This window comes from Oncorhynchus masou, unplaced genomic scaffold, assembly GCF_036934945.1.
Source record: "Oncorhynchus masou masou isolate Uvic2021 unplaced genomic scaffold, UVic_Omas_1.1 unplaced_scaffold_514, whole genome shotgun sequence".
Taxonomy (NCBI): domain Eukaryota; kingdom Metazoa; phylum Chordata; class Actinopteri; order Salmoniformes; family Salmonidae; genus Oncorhynchus; species Oncorhynchus masou.
In genome coordinates, this window is record NW_027011543.1 from 324197 (window position 1) to 341603 (window position 17407).

Consider the following 17407-nt stretch of genomic DNA (forward strand, 5'->3'; position numbering starts at 1 on the left):
GACAAGGTTTCTCTGTTTCAAGTGACTTGTGTTTTGTCTTTTCGTTCCAGGCTGAATCTGGGTATGGCAGTGAAACTGTCCAGACTGGTTAGGAGGACAGGGAGAGGTTCTACTCCACTGACTGTCCCAGAACTCTTCCTGGTCCTAAAGAGCAGCCAGCCACCAGAGATTGTGTTATCCAGGGCTCTGAGTAGTGTGGCGTCCCTGCTGAGATTCTGGAGGGTTCAGTGTCTGGACCTGACTGACTTCTGCATCCAGGGTCACTCTCTCATCACACTGCTGTGTCACCAGGGACCTCTCTCTCTCAGGTCAGTCTGAAGCTGATGTTTTTTTAAAGTAGAAATAGTAACTTCATTCATGTGTTTTTCTTCATATTTCTGACTGCCTGTATGTTCCAACCTCCTAGACTGAATTCAGACACTCTGCAGCAGCTGACTGTAGTTGTGTATGAAGCTCAGGACAAGGACTTGGCTCAGTGGTTCCTGGAGAAGGTTGGTGGAGACCTGACCTCCTGCAGGCTGGACTGGGAGGTGCTTCTCTCTCTGCTGCAGCATTCAACCCACAACATCACTGTGGACCTCAGGAAGAACCGGCTTCTAGAGAAGAACAGCTCAGATCTTCTCCCCTTTCTGGGAAGGGTTACTCTCAAGAGGTGAGAGAACTTCTTTCTCTATTCTATTTGTATCCAGTGACATGTTGTTCTGAGTTTTCCTCTGTACTATCATTAGGGTTTTATTCAAGAGGTGGGAGACCTTCATTCAATATTTATAGTCTTTAATTATTCATGTCCTATCCAGCCAGTTGTTACTATGTGAATTATCCTTTATAAAACCTTGACATAACCACAACAATCCTTTCTCCATGTTTGTTCAGGTCCAGTTCCAGCTTTGTAAAGTCCTCCATCAGACAGATCTATGACAGTAGAGCCAGTGACTGTGTGTCCAGTTTGTTGAGGTCTTCAGACCATTGGATCAACCTGAACAGCAGAGAGCTGGACAGAGTGGACTGTACCGCTCTGTGTTTTACCCTGCAGCACAGCCACCAAGTCAAAGTCAACCTGCTGTGGACCTCCATACCACCGGGGGAGATAGAGAGCATCCTGCCTCTTCTGGACAGAGTCTCCCAACTCAGGTTTAGTTGGCACTCGTTGACCCTGCTAGAATGGATAGAACTATGGGGCTTTCCACTTCCTGACTGATTTAACCTCTAACCCTAACCTTAGTGTAATGTACTAGAGTTGTAGTGTGTTTATCAATGTTTTAATGTTGATGGTGTGTAAATAAGTCTCTCTCTCTCTGTCTCCGTCTCTGTCTCTGTCTCTGTCTCTCTGTCTCTGTCTATCTGTCTCTACCTCTCTGTCTCTCTGTCTCCCTATCTCTCGCTCTCTCTCTCTCTCTCTCTCTCTCTCTTCTCTCTCTCTCTCTCTCTCTCTCTCTCTCTTTCTCTCTCTCTCTGTCTCTCTCTGTCTCTCTCTCTCTCTGTCTCTCTCTGTCTCTCTCTCTGTCTCTCTCTCTCTCTGTCTCTGTCTCCGTCTCTGTCTCTCTCTGTCTCGGTCTCTCTCTCTCTCTCTCTCTGTAGTGTTGACAGGAGGTTACTGCTGAGTTTCCTCCAGTGCTGTGCTGCCTCTCAGATCCAGCAGGGGGCACCATCATCACCACCAACAGCAGTATGGCTGCTCAGGTCTCTGCACTACAGACTGGACTTCTCCTGCTCCTCCTCTGTGGACCTGTCAGCTCAGGACCAGGGGGAGGCTCTGTGTCTGACCACTGACCACTGCAGGGCCATCCACTCTGTTCTGAAGCAGAACCAACACAGCACCCAGCTGGTCCAGAACCAGGTCCAGCTCATCCTAAGAGACTGTGAGGTGGAGGACAGAGCACTGAGAGAGCTGCTTCCCATCCTGCATATTGTCAAGCTGAGGTTAGACACACAAAGGCAAACATTTGACCAACTAGTTTATCAGTAGGAGTTAAACCTACTCTGTGTCATAATGTTGACTCTGCTTCTTGTCCTCTCAGCCCCAGCAAAGCTCTGCTACTTCAGCTGCTGGACCTTGTGTGTGAGGGGATTCAAGAGGGGCTGCTGAGGCACGCAGAGTCCCTGTGCAGAGCCCTGGATGGGGAGCTGGACCTCAGTGAGACCAGGCTGGACCAGAAGGCCTGTGGATCTCTGGCCCTGGTTCTGGAACACTCAGAGGGTCTGTCAGAACTGGACCTCAGCCACTGTCAACTCACAGACCACCAGCTACAGCCCCTGATCACACACCTGCATAAAGTACAAGTCCTGGAGTGAGTGGCTTTCACTGTGTGTGTGTGTGTGTGTGTGTGTGTGTGTGTGTGTGTGTGTGTGTGTGTGTGTGTGTGTGTGTGTGTGTGTCACTGTGTGTCACTGTGTGTCACTGTGTGTCACTGTGTGTCACTGTGTGTCACTGTGTGTCACTGTGTGTCACTGTGTGTCACTGTGTGTCACTGTGTGTGTGACAAATGTCTGACCACTCTTTCTCTCTCTCTTGCTCTCTCTCTCCCTCTCTGTCTCTCTCTCTCCCTCTCTGTCTCTCTCTCTCTCCCCCTCTCTCTCTCTCTCTCTCGCCCACTCTTTCACTCTTTCTCTCTCTCTGTTGTAGCCTGAGCCACAATGACATCACTGATGCTCTGACTGACAGAATACTCCAACTGGTCTCTACCAACACTTCAATACACACCGTACGGTAAGGTTGTGTGTGATGGTGAGCAGAGCATGTGTGTGTGTGTGTGAGATCATATGGGTGAGTCTGTTTCTGGGGGCAACTGTTGGAGGATGGATATGTGTTGTCTATTGTAATAATGATTCATAATAATCATGTTCTATAGACTCTTCAACAACAGAATCCAGGACAGAAGACCCTTCCTGACAGACAAGAGGTTTGACATCTGGTGAAACAACATCAGGTCTTAGTTCAGGAAGAGAAGGCTGAATCCAGGACAGAAGACCCTTCCTGACAGACAAGAGGTTTGACATCTGGTGAAACAACATCAGGTCTTTGTCCAGGAAGAGAAGGCTGAATCCAGGACAGAAGACCCTTCCTGACAGACAAGAGGTTTGACATCTGGTGAAACAACATCAGGTCTTAGTTCAGGAAGAGAAGGCTGAATCCAGGACAGAAGACCCTTCCTGACAGACAAGAGGTTTGACATCTGGTGAAGATAATGTTCTATAATAACACTTTGATGTGGAACATAAACTGATGGAACATTTTAATACAAAAGACACACAACAAACTGGTTGTTCCAGCTGTAACAGTCCGATCATGTAATAACTACAGTCAACAGACTCATTAAAGAGATTATCTGCTACTTGTTGTGTACTTTTTAGCCAGTAGTGCTGATAGTAACACTCACAAGTCAAAAGTGGTCCCTGAATATGTTGTACTACATCACATATGTTCACCACGTCATCTCTCTCTCTGCTGTGGCCCGCCCTGCAACCTCATTGGATAACCCTGGCTTCTTGCTAGCTGTCACTCAAATACGAGTGGCTGAAGCTCATGATATAGAACTCTAATTTTGTACGTTTGTAGGTGGCTACAATGCGGAGCCCGGAAAATATTGTATTCAGCATTTCACTGTAAGTCCTACGCCTGTATTCATGTGACTAATAAAGTGTGATTTGATTATCAGTTGATGATGTCTTTCTATCCTTTTGTTTCCATAACAACCAGGTGTTGGAAATGAGCTCAGACGAGAAACACTATAGCACATCTGACAATTGTTAAATGTGTTGGTACTCGTCTATTTCAAAATAAAATTAAACAAAAACGTTTTAAGTCTTTTCTGATATCAAAACAGAAAAACCTCCCAAATGTTTACATTTTTTGACAATTTAAATCATTTATTAATATTTTGTTTTTGTGTTTTTAATAAATGTCCCATGAGGCACATGATTGGTGTTTGTCACAGTGTTTTCTCTAAAGGTTGAAATCATTACTAGTAAATACTAAATAATCACTTTCAAGTTATTGCTGGTATGAACGCGATCCCACCCGACGTGTGTTTCTTTTCATGACGATGTAAAAGTTGTTTGTTGAAGACATCTCCCTCTGACAGGCAGATCTCGGGAAAGCCGGACCCGCCCATTTACCAGGAAGCACCATATTAGGTCAATGACGTCAACGGAATCTCCCTTTGGAACGTTCCAATTATTGGAAACTTAGAAGTTCTAACTTGTTGTCTTTACCGATAAATGCCAGGTAAATAACATATTCAAATAAATCAAACTTTATTAGTCACATGTGTCGAATACAACAAGTGTAGACTTTAACGTGAAGTGCTGATTTACAAGCCCTTAACCAACAGTGCAGTTCAAGAAGAAGAAAGTATTTACCAAGTAGGCTAACATAAAAAGTAATAATAAAAAGTAAAACAATAACAAAAACAAGGCTATATACAGGGGGCACTGGTACCGGGTCAGTGTGCAGGGGTAGTTGAGGTAATATATAGCCCACACCAGGGTTTCTCTAGACAATGTAGCCTATATAAGGCCCACACCAGGGTTTCTCTAGAGAATATAGCCTTTATAGAGCCCACACCAGGGTTTCTCTAGAGAAAATAGTCTTTATACAGCCCACACCAGGGTTTCTCTAGAGAATATAGCCTTTATACAGCCCACACCAGGGTTTCTCTAGAGAATGTAGCCTATATACAGCCCACACCATGGTGTCTCTAGAGAATATAGCCTATATACACCCCACACCAGGGTTTCTCTAGAGAATATAGCCTTTATAGAGCCCACACCAGGGTTTCTCTAGACAATGTAGCCTATATACAGCCCACACCATGGTGTCTCTAGAGAATATAGCCTATATACACCCCACACCAGGGTTTCTCTAGAGAATATAGCCTTTATAGAGCCCACACCATGGTGTCTCTAGAGAATATAGCCTTTATACAGCCCACACCATGGTGTCTCTAGAGAATATAGCCTATATACACCCCACACCAGGGTTTCTCTAGAGAATATAGCCTTTATAGAGCCCACACCATGGTGTCTCTAGAGAATATAGCCTTTATACAGCCCACACCAGGGTGTCTCTAGAGAATGTAGCCTATATACAGCCCACACCAGGGTGTCTCTAGAGAATGTAGCCTATATACAGCCCACACCAGGGTTCCCCAACTCATCCCTGCCCCAGAATTGCATTGGGAGCATTCTGAAAATGTACAGCCGAACTGGATTTGAAACGGAAATGGGGTATCAGCCTAATCATTGACACCAACAGAACCAGCTATTTGGTGAAATTACACAAATATTACTGTCTTAGAATTTATACAGCAACATGCCAACATTGTTTAGCATTATATTGTCCAATTGGGGAATTTTTTCACTATATTTATAGGGTTGCATCAGTTACATTGGGGGACTTTTATTTTGAAGGCGAACTGCCAATTCCACTATTGCTGCTCACGCCACACTGGTCCACTGATCCACATCGGAATGAAACCTGCGAGTCTCCGCTGTCCGCTCAGGCGGGAGGGAGAGAGGACGAACAACTATGAACGGTAGACCTACAGTCTGCAGTAGTTACAACTGTTGAATGGTAACTGATTTTTAGAAGAAAAAAAACCCATGAGCGCAGTTACCGACACATGTCATAACAGAGCTGCCAACTCTCACCCATTGGCGGTGATTCACGCATTTGACACTCTGATCATGGCACACCTCTTATATCTCACGCATTCTCACGCAAAATACTTTCTTAGTCTCCAACTGAATAACCATGTCCTAGCCTGATAGTGTTGGGCAGGCTAACTGCAATAGAGGAGGGACTGTAATATCGCTAAAACTGATCATTCAGACTTTATAAACTAGAACGTGTTATAATAGCGCATGAAGTGTCCTTCTAAGAACAGACTGGATGTTAAACTGCGGAAGGTTCTAAGTTACATCATCAGACTCAGACCACTGACTGCTCTCTGCTGTAGTTCATTCAGCAAGCAGCCTGGAAACTCCAGAGACAAGTTCCGCACCATAGTTCACACGTCATTAAGACCACTGACTGCTCTCTGCTGTAGTTCATTCAGCAAGCAGCCTGGAAACTCCAGAGACAAGTTCCGCACCATAGTTCACACATCATTAAGACCACTGACTGCTCTCTGCTGTAGTTCATTCAGCAAGCAGCCTGGAAACTTCAGAGACAAGTTCCACAACATAGTTTACACGTCATTAAGATTCTAACTCCTATAGCTTTTAATAGACCGACCACGCGACAGGCTTCATTCATAATGCATGAATGAAATGATAGTCATCGCCCGGGACTAAACTAACTGGGGAATGTTTGCTGAACAGGACCCAACGTTTTGGAACATTCAGATGTTATGAACAAACATCCCTCTCTGACATTTAAAATAGTGATTCAGGTTGGCTCTATATCTTGTAATTCTATCTTTAACATTCGGCAACGTTTGGGACTGAACGTTGCCCTGAGGTGTATTCATTAGGAACCAAACGAACAGAAACCGCCCGAAATACTAAGGGACTAACCTGAACTTGTCCAGTGAGAAACACTCGTTTTTGTTGCAACATGTTGTGCTACGATCTGCATGATTGAATATACCCCTGGAAAGTATGAGACAGCGTTCCTGCTGGTGACAACAAACCACTTTCATGAGCCAAACGCTGTCGAATGATGCCGATAGAAATGACAAGAATAGAGCGGACGTGATTCCTTATTCTAAATGTCAGAGATATGTTTGTCCTACATCGTGTATTTCTATCTGAACGTTCAAAAATGTTGCGTCTTGCTGAACCGCCCCCAACAATGTTTTTTTTAACACGGAAATATAAGTGAAAGTAAAATAGGTATAGCTACACACAAGGCCACTGCAGCAGAGACAGATTTCAGAGACACGAGGTAAGGGTTTTCAAACAATTTATCATAACAACCTGTTAAATTAAGGTTCTACTTGCTACATTTGAGTTGGTCTAGACTAAACTTCATAAAAAGGTCGAGAAATTGAGTCAGACGAATTGTCAAAGGAGCTGCAGTCCATAAATCTGTCCAGTACATTTAGTTGTCTATGTAGGACGAGTTCGATTTGTTTCCTCATATCCTAAATAATATAATATCAGGTTGCATTGTCATCCACTGATCCATGTTAGGATGAATCCTGCTATTCTCCACTCAGGCGGAAAGAGAAAGACGGTTAAACGATAAATTGGGTAACGATCTGCAATATAACTGTGGCCATTTCATTGAGCGATTCTTGAAGAATATAACTTATAAATACCTCATCAGTGCGCAGTATAGCCCTATATAGGATGCAGCGCATTGGCGTCCGACAATAGGTGGCTGCAATGCGGAGCCCGGAAAATAACAGGTGAATATTCTTTAGGGGTAGCCTACTTGTTTCCGGAAACCCTGTTACTGAAGGCATATGTATCTCTAATCCGTTGTCCGCCGGACCGGATTGTGTGTGGATATCTTGATAGAAACCGTCTGAACTTTTCTCCAAACCGCCACCTGGCTGTATTAAGATACAAGGAAGCGCGTATTGTGCGCTGAATACCACAGCCAATGTGCCGGTTTGGAGAAAAGTTGAGTTCAGACTGTTTCTACAGCTCTACGGATATCCACACATGATAGAATCCGGACCGACGTACAATGAGTTACAGATTATCAATAACACGATTTTTGGAAACAAGTAACCTACCTCCCTACAAAATGTTGTCAGTAATTTTTGAGGCTCAGCATTGTAGCCACCGAGGACGCTATTGCGCGCATGTGCAGCGTCCTATATAGGGGTAACCATAGAAACAAGAATGAATAGAAGATCTTCTCCATTCAAGTCAATGACGTCATAATAGGTGGACTGGCGGCCATGTTGAGTGTACCCATGGTTCAGAATGGACAGGTTAAGACAAGAGGATTATAATATCCCATAACTCTTTGCGCTACTATTTAAAAAAAAATAATCTTAAAAAATTCAGCAAAGGCTTTGGTCCAATTAATTTGCTTATTTTGTAATGGTTCCACATGGAAATATTACTCTGTCTGGCTCTTCCCATCTTCAACCTGACCAGCTAGCTAATCAGCTGTGTATGAATAAGATGTATCTTATATGCTAACATTAGTTAGCAGGGTAGATGGTTGTATTCAACCTGACCAGCTAATCAGCTGTGTATGAATAAGATGTATCTTATATGCTAACATTAGTTAGCAGGGTAGATGGTTGTATTCAACCTGACCAGCTAATCAGCTGTGTATGAATAAGATGTATCTTATATGCTAACATTAGTTAGCAGGGTAGATGGTTGTATTCAACCTGACCAGCTAGCTAATCAGCTGTGTATGAATAAGATGTATCTTATATGCTAACATTAGTTAGCAGGGTAGATGGTGGTATTCAACCTGACCAGCTAGCTAATCAGCTGTGTATGAATAAGATGTATCTTATATGCTAACATTAGTTAGCAGGGTAGATGGTTGTATTCAACCTGACCAGCTAGCTAATCAGCTGTGTATGAATAAGATGTATCTTATATGCTAACATTAGTTAGCAGGGTAGATGGTTGTATTCAACCTGACCAGCTAGCTAATCAGCTGTGTATGAATAAGATGTATCTTATATGCTAACATTAGTTAGCAGGGTAGATGGTTGTATTCAACCTGACCAGCTAGCTAATCAGCTGTGTATGAATAAGATGTATCTTATATGCTAACATTAGTTAGCAGGGTAGATGGTTGTATTCAACCTGACCAGCTAGCTAATCAGCTGTGTATGAATAAGATGTATCTTATATGCTAACATTAGTTAGCAGGGTAGATGGTTGTATTCAACCTGACCAGCTAGCTAATCAGCTGTGTATGAATAAGATGTATCTTATATGCTAACATTAGTTAGCAGGGTAGATGGTTGTATTCAACCTGACCAGCTAGCTAATCAGCTGTGTATGAATAAGATGTATCTTATATGCTAACATTAGTTAGCAGGGTAGATGGTTGTATTCAACCTGACCAGCTAGCTAATCAGCTGTGTATGAATAAGATGTATCTTATATGCTAACATTAGTTAGCAGGGTAGATGGTTGTATTCAACCTGACCAGCTAGCTAATCAGCTGTGTATGAATAAGATGTATCTTATATGCTAACATTAGTTAGCAGGGTAGATGGTTGTATTCAACCTGACCAGCTAGCTAATCAGCTGTGTATGAATAAGATGTATCTTATATGCTAACATTAGTTAGCAGGGTAGATGGTTGTATTCAACCTGACCAGCTAGCTAATCAGCTGTGTATGAATAAGATGTATCTTATATGCTAACATTAGTTACCAGGGTAGATGGTTGTATTCAACCTGACCAGCTAGCTAATCAGCTGTGTATGAATAAGGTGTATCTTATATGCTAACATTAGTTAGCAGGGTAGATGGTTGTATTCAACCTGACCAGCTAGCTAATCAGCTGTGTATGAATAAGATGTATCTTATATGCTAACATTAGTTAGCAGGGTAGATGGTTGTATTCAACCTGTCCAGCTAGCGATGTCAGCTATGTATGAATAAGGTGTATCTTATATGCTAACGTTAGCTAGCAGGCTTGATGGTTGTCTTTTTTTCTGACATTCTCTCATGATCTGCTTCTGACCGCTTACCTTCTGCCGAGGCAGCGTAGCTACAACTCTTGAGCTGGTCCTATGGTTGAATCAGAGAGGTAGAACCTCCTTGGGTTCTGTTCTGTTTTTTCTTGTCTGAGTATCCTTGTTTCACAGTTAATATAAAATGAAAGCATCTAGTGTTCAGCAAAATAGCACAATGTCAAATTGGGCTCCCGAGTGCCGCAGCGGTCTAAGGTACTGCATCTCAGTGCAAGAGGTGACACTGCAGGCCCTGGTTCGAATCCAGGCTGCATCACATCCAGTAGTGATTGTATCCGCCATAGGGCGGCGCACAATTGGCCCAGCATCGTCCAGGTTTGGCCGGGGTAGGCTCTCATTGTAAATAGGAATTTGTTCTTAACTGACTTGCCTAGTTAAATAAAGGTTTAAAAAAATGCAGGTAGCCTTAACATCCTATCACATTAACTGTTACATTCTAGCGGGAATGCCACTAATTGTCCATATGTAGCCAAACATAGCTGCTGCTCATTCCGTTTGCTCGAAAATTGATAAATGGTTAAAAAAAAAGTAAGGCCCGAGTCCATAGAAACACACACCAGCTCTGCTGCTACTACCAGCAGTACTGCACCTGTCGACGACACAAGTTGTTCTGCTTCCACGAGCACATCCAATGCTAGCATCAGTCATTCTACATTTGTTGTTAGCCCAGCTAGCATGGACACTGACAGTTGTGGATCTGATTCAGCCGAAGAGCTACTGCCCCCTTACCCGGGAAAGCACCGAACAACAGACAGGGACATTGGACCAGCGAAGAGGCGTAAATATTATGAGAACTACATTGATTTGGGGTTCACTTACACTACCGTTCAAAAGTTTGGGGTCACTTAGACATTTCCTTGTTTTTGAAAGAAAAACATTTTTTTGTTGTCAATTATAATAACATCAAATTGATCAGAAATACAGTGTAGACATTGTTAATGTTGTAAATGACTATTGTAGCTGGAAACGGCTGATTTTTTTTTTTATGGAATAACTTCATAGGCGTACAGAGGCCCATTATCAGCAACCATCACGCCTGTGTTCCAATGGCACGTTGTGTTAGCTAATCCAAGTTTATCATTTAAAAGGCTGATTGATCATTAGAAAACCCTTTTGCAATTATTTTAGCACAGCTGAAAACTGTGGTGCTGATTAAAGAAGCAATAAAACTGCACATTTTTTAGGCTAGTTGGGTATCTGGTGCATCAGCATTTGTGGGTTCGTATACAGGCTCAAAATGGTCAGACACAAAACTTTCTTCTGAAACTCATCAGTCTATTCTTGTTCTGAGAAATGAGAAATTGCAGAGAAACTGCAGATCTGGCACAATGCTGTATACTACTCCCTTATCAGAACAGCGCAAACTGGCGCTAACCAGAATAGAAAGAGGAGTGGGAGGCCCCGGTGCACAACTTAGCAAGAGGACAAGTACATTAGATTGTCTAGTTTGAGAAACAGACACCTCACAAGACCTCAACTGGCAGCTTCATTAAATAGTACCTGCAAAACACCAGTCTCAACGTCAACAGTGAAGATCTCGCCATCACGGTTGACAACTCCATTGTGTCCTCCTCCCAGAGCGCTAAGAACCTTGGCGTGATCCTGGACAACACCCTGTCGTTCTCAACCAACATCATGGCGGTGGCCCGTTCCTGTAGGTTCATGCTCTACAACATCCGCAGAGTACGACCCTGCCTCACACAGGAAGCGGCGCAGGTCCTAATCCAGGCACTTGTCATCTCCCGTCTGGATTACTGCAACTCGCTGTTGGCTGGGCTCCCTGCCTGTGCCATTAAACCCCTACAACTCATCCAGAACGCCGCAGCCCGTCTGGTGTTCAACCTTCCCAAGTTCTCTCACGTCACCCCGCTCCTCCGCTCTCTCCACTGGCTTCCAGTTGAAGCTCGCATCCGCTACAAGACCATGGTGATTGCCTACGGAGCTGTGAGGGGAACGGCACCGCAGTACCTCCAGGCTCTGATCAGGCCCTACACCCAAACAAGGGCACTGCGTTCATCCACCTCTGGCCTGCTCGCCTCCCTACCACTGAGGAAGTACAGTTCCCGCTCAGCCCAGTCAAAACTGTTCGCTGCTCTGGCCCCCCAATGGTGGAACAAACTCCCTCACGATGCCAGGACAGCGGAGTCAATCACCACCTTCCGGAGACACCTGAAACCCCACCTCTTCAAGGAATACCTAGGATAGGATAAGTAATCCTTCTCACCCCCCCTTAAATGATTTAGATGCACTATTGTAAAGTGGCTGTTCCACTGGATGTCAGAAGGTGAATTCTCCAATTTGTAAGTCGCTCTGGATAAGAGCGTCTGCTAAATGACTTAAATGTAAATGTATGTAATGCGACTCCGGGATGCTGGACTTCTAGGCAGAGTTGCAAAGAAAAAGCCATATCTCAAGAACACAGACACTGGACAGAGGAAGATTGGAAAAAAGTGTTATGGACGAATCTAAGTAAATGAGGTGTTAGGATCATAAAGAAGAACATTCATGAGATGCAGAAAAAATGAAAAGATGCTGGAGGAGTGCTTGATGCCATCTGTCAAGCATGGTGGAGGCATTGTGATGGTCTGCTTTGGTGGTGGTAAAGGGGAGATTTGTTGGGATCTTGGAGAAGGTAGGCTATCAATCCATTTTGCAATACCCTGTGGACGGTGCTGAAATGGAGCCAATTTCGCCCTACAACAGAACAATGATGAAAAGAACAGCTCCAAACCATACAATAACTATGTAGGGAAGAAGCAGTCAGCTGGTATTCTGTCTATAATGGAGTGGCCAACATAGTCACTGGATCTCAACCCTATTGAGCTGTTGTGGGAGCAGCTTTACCGTATGGTACATAAGAAGTAACCCTCAAGCCAATCCAACTTGTAGGAGGTGCTTCAGGAATCATGGGGTGAAATCTCTTCAGGTTACCTCAACAAATTGACAGCTAGAATGCCAAAGGTCTGCAAGGCTGTAATTGCTGCAAATGGAGGATTCTTTGACAAAAGCAACATTTGAAGGACACAATTATTATTTCAGTTGAAAATCATTTTTTATAATCTTGTCAACATCTTGACTATATTTCCTATTCATTTTGCCACTCATTTCATGTATGTTTTCATGGAAAACAAGTACATTTCTAAGTGACCCCAAACGTTTGAACAGTAGTGTATATTGGGAGTAATGCCTTTCCTCAGTGTGTTTATATGTGCAAAAGTAATCTCACAACTTGATAAAACCTTCTTGCGCAGACATTTACAAATGAAACATGTAAAAAAATAAGCCACAGGAGTTTTTTGAGCGAGAATTACAGACTTTCGAGTAGTAAGACATGTATAAAAGCATCAGATACCATTAATAAGAAGGGGCTAGAAGCGTCTTATATGGTGAGCTACCGAGTGGCTAGGACAGGCAAGCCCCATACTATTGTGGAGGACTTAATTCTTCCTGATACCGCAGATATGTCTGAGATAACGCTGGGGAAAATGCCCAAAAACATATACAGACAATGCCTTCATCAAACAACACTGTTTCACAACGCATCATTGATATGGCAGGAGATGTCTTGAAACGATTACTGCTTTGTGTACAAGCCAGTGAATTCTATGCATTAGGCATTTCAGCTGGATAGGTCAACAGACATGGCGGGCCTGACACAGCTTCTGGTATGTCCGTTATGTTCATAGGGGGGAATTAAGGAAGACATCGTCTTCTGGAAACCAGGACAACAGGAGAAGATATTTAAAAGTACTGGACAGCTTTGTGACATGAAATGGACTTTGGTGGTCAAGATGTGTTGGTATGTGGTATAAAATGATATGGCCAGCGACCATGTAACGCTTTTACAACATACAGAAGTGCGCTGGTTATCGAGGGGCAAAATATTGACACGTTTTTTTTTATTGAGAGACGAGCTTAAAACCTGTTACATCTATGGGGGCGCTATTTCATTATTGGATAAAAAAACGTGCCCGTTTTAAGCGCAATATTTTGTCACAAAAAGATGCTCGACTATGCATATAATTGACAGCTTTGGAAAGAGGACACTCTGATGTTTCCAAAAATGCAAAGATATTGTCTGTGAGTGCCCCAGAACTGATGCTACAGGCGAAACCAAGATGAAACTTCAACCAGGAAATGAGCAGGATTTTTGAGGCTCTGTTTTTCATTGTCTCCTTATATGGCTGTGAATGCGCAAGGAATGAGCCTGCCCAATCTATCGTTTCCCCAAGGTGTCTGCAGCATTGTGACATATTTGTAGGCATATCATTGGAAGATTGACCATAATAGACTACATTTTCCAGGTGTCCGCCCGGTGTCCTCCGTTGAATTTGGTGTGTCATCTTCAACTGCACGTCTTTTTCCAAGCAATGCACCGGAGAAAGTAGACTACCACGAACGAGATATCAATGAAGAGATATGTGAAAAACACATTGAGGATTGATTCTAAACAGCGTTTGCCGTGTTTCAGGCGATATTATGGAGTTAATTTGGAAAACAGTTCGCCGTTTTGATGACTGAATTTTTTTTTTTTTTTTTTTTTTTGGTACCCAAACGTGATGTACAAAACGGAGCGATTTCTCCTACACAAAGAATATTTCAGGAAAAACTGAACATTTGCTATGTAACTGAGAGTCTCCTCATTGAAAACATCCGAAGTTCTTCAAAGGTAAATGATTTTATTTGAATCCTTTTCTGGTTTTTGTGCCAATGTTGCCCGCTAAATGCTACGCTAAATGCTACACTAGCTATCAATACTCTTACACAAATGCTTGTTTTGCTATGGTTCAAAAGCATATTTTGATGACAGTGTTGTTAAGAAAAGGCTAAGCTTGAGAGCTAGCACATTCATTTCATTTGCGATTTTCATAAATAGTTAACATAACGTTATGCTAATGAGCTTGAGGCTATAACTGGATACAGGTTTTTTTCATAGCCAAACGTGAACAAAACAGAGCGATTTGTCCTACACAAATAATATTTTTTGAAAAAACTGAACATTTGCTATCTAACTGAGAGTCTCCTCATTGAAAACATCTGAAGTTCTTCAAAGGTAAATTATTTTATTTGAATGGTTTTCTTGTTTTTGTGAAAATGTTGCTGGCTGAATTCTAGGCTTATAGCTATGCTAGCTATCAATACTCTTACACAAATGCTTGTTTAGTTATGGTTGAAAAGCATATTTTGAAAATCTGAGATGACAGTGTTGTTAACAAAAGCCTAAGCTTGAGAGCAAATATATTTATTTCATTTCATTTGTGATTTTCATGAATAGTTATGCACATGAGCTTGAGGCTATAAATAGGATCCCGGATCCGGGATTGCTCGACGCAAGAAGTTAAGAAACCCTCCTGTTCTCCACTCATGTTTGAACTCGTTACCTGTATAAAAGACACCTTTTCACACACTCAATCAAACAGACTCCAACCTCTCCACAATGGCCAAGACCAGAGAGCTGTGTAAGGACATCAGGGATAAAATTGTAGACCTGCACAAGGCTGGGATGGGCTACAGGACAATAGGCAAGCAGCTTGGTGAGAAGGCAACAACTGTTGGCGCAATTATTAGAAAACGGAAGAAGTTCAAGATGACGGTCAATCACCCTCGGTCTGGGGCTCCATGCAAGATCTCACCTCGTGGGGCATCAATGATCGTGAGGAAGGTGAGGGATTAGCCCAGAACTACACAGCAGGACCTGGTCAATGACCTGAAGAGAGCTGGGACCACAGTCTCAAAGAAAACCATTAGTAACACACTACACCGTCATGAGTTTAAATCCTGCAGTGCACGCAAGGTCCTCCTGCTCAAGCCAGCGCATGTCCAGGCCCTTCTGAAGGTTGCCAATGACCATCTGGATGATCCAGAGGAGGAATGGGAGAAGGTCATATGGTCTGATGAGACAAGAATAGAGCTTTTTGGTGTAAACTCCACTCGCCGTGTGTGGAGGAAGAAGAAGGATGAGTAGAACCCCAAGAACACCCATCCCAACCATGAAGCATGGAGGTGGAAACATCATTCTTTGGGGATGCTTTTCTGCAAAGGGGACAGGATGACTGCACCGTATTGAGGGGAGGATGGATGGGGCCATGTATTGCGAGATCTTGGCCAACAACCTTCCCTCAGTAAGAGCATTGAAGATGGGTCGTGGCTGGGTCTTCCAGCATGATCCCTGCTGCAGTGTGTGCAAACCTGGTCAAGAACTACAGGAAACGTATGATCTCTGTAATTGCAAACAAAGGTATTAAGTTCTGCTTTTCTGACGTATCAAATACTTATGTCATGCAATAAAATACAAATTAATTACGTAAAAAATCATACAATGTGATTTTCTGGATTTTTGTTCTAGATTCCGTCTGTCCTATGATAAAAATTACAGACCTCTACATGCTTTGTAAGTAGGAAAACCTGCAAAATCGGCAGTGTTTCAAATACTTGTTCTCCCCACTATAACAACATGCTATTTAACAACTTTGTCAAGGTATTATCACATCAGGAAAGGGTTTGTGTCAAACTGAGTGAGAAGATTTAACCAGGTAGGCTAGTTGAGAACAAGTTCTCATTTACAACTGAGACCATGCCAAGATAAAGCAAAACAGTGTGACACAAACACCAACACAGAGTTACACATGGAATAAACAAGCGCACAGTCAATAACACAATATAAAAAAGGAAGTCTATCTACAGTGAGTGTCACGGCTTTCGTCTGTAGAAGGAGGAGCGGACCAAAATGCAGCATGGTTGTTATTCATCTTACTTTAATAAAGAAACTGTACACGAACAAACTAACAAAACAACAAATGTGCGAAAACCTAAAACAGTCCTATCTGTTGCAAAACACAGAGACAGGAACAATCACCCACAAACACACAGTGAAACCCAGGCTACCTAAATATTGTTCCAAATCAGAGACAATGACTAACACCTGCCTCCGATTGAGAACCATATCAGGCCAGACATAGAAATAGACAAACAAGATATCCAACATAGAATGCCCACTCAGATCAGACCCTGACCAACCAAAACATAGAAACATACAAAGTAAACTATGGTCAGGTGTGACAGTCCCCCCCAAGGTGCGGACTCCGGCCGCAAAACCTGAACCTATCGGGGAGGGTCTGGGTGGGCGGGCATCTGTCCGCGGTGGCGGCTCTGGTGCTGGACGTGGCCCCCACTTCACCGTAGTATTCCCCCACCTTGTCCGCTTCCGTGACCTAGCCACGGCAACCCTACTTAATAACACGGGACAGAGGGGCAGCTCGGGACAGAGGGGCAGCTCGGGACAGAGGGGCAGCTCGGGACAGAGGGGCAGCTCGGGACAGAAGGGCAGCTCGGGCAGAGGGGCTCTTCAGACTCCGGCAGCAGCGCCGGACAGGCGGGAGACTCCGGCAGCAGTGCCGGACAGGCGGGAGACTCCGGCAGCACAGGAGAGGAGGAAGGCTCTGGCAGATCCTGGCTGACTGGCGGATCTGGACGAGTCTGGCTGACTGGCGGATCTGGAAGAGTCTGGCTGACTGGCGGATCCTGGCAGACTGACGGCTCTGGCTGCTCCATGCTGACTGTCGGCTCTGGCTGCTCCATGCTGACTGGCTGCTCCATGCAGACTGGCGGCTCTGGCTGCTCCATGCAGACTGGCGGATCTGGCTGCTCCATGCTGACTGGCGGATCTGGCTGCTCCATGCTGACTGGCGGCTCTGGCTGCTCCATGCTGACTGTCGGCTCTGTCTACTCCATGCTGACTGGCGGCTCTGGCTACTCCATACTGACTGGCGGCTCTGGCTG

General features: G+C 43.8%; 2 protein-coding genes across 7 annotated transcripts in view; both read left to right on the forward strand.

The window, feature by feature from the left end:
* Positions 1-3658, forward strand: part of LOC135535771 (uncharacterized) — a 55549-nt gene extending 51891 nt beyond the window's left edge. For all 5 annotated transcript variants that reach the window (XM_064962195.1, XM_064962199.1, XM_064962200.1 and 2 more), the window contains 7 exons: positions 51-308; positions 407-652; positions 874-1131; positions 1579-1920; positions 2019-2288; positions 2624-2707; positions 2850-3658. In XM_064962195.1, the coding sequence (XP_064818267.1) occupies positions 51-308; positions 407-652; positions 874-1131; positions 1579-1920; positions 2019-2288; positions 2624-2707; positions 2850-2916 (1525 nt within the window). In that variant the 3' untranslated portion in view covers positions 2917-3658. The remainder of the gene's footprint in view (positions 1-50; positions 309-406; positions 653-873; positions 1132-1578; positions 1921-2018; positions 2289-2623; positions 2708-2849) is intronic.
* Positions 3659-6649: 2991 nt separating this feature from the next.
* LOC135535773 (uncharacterized) overlaps positions 6650-17407 on the forward strand; it is a 37126-nt gene continuing 26368 nt past the window's right edge. For both annotated transcript variants that reach the window (XM_064962203.1, XM_064962202.1), the window contains exon 1: positions 6650-6886. The gene's annotated coding sequence lies outside the window, so the exon portion shown is untranslated. The remainder of the gene's footprint in view (positions 6887-17407) is intronic.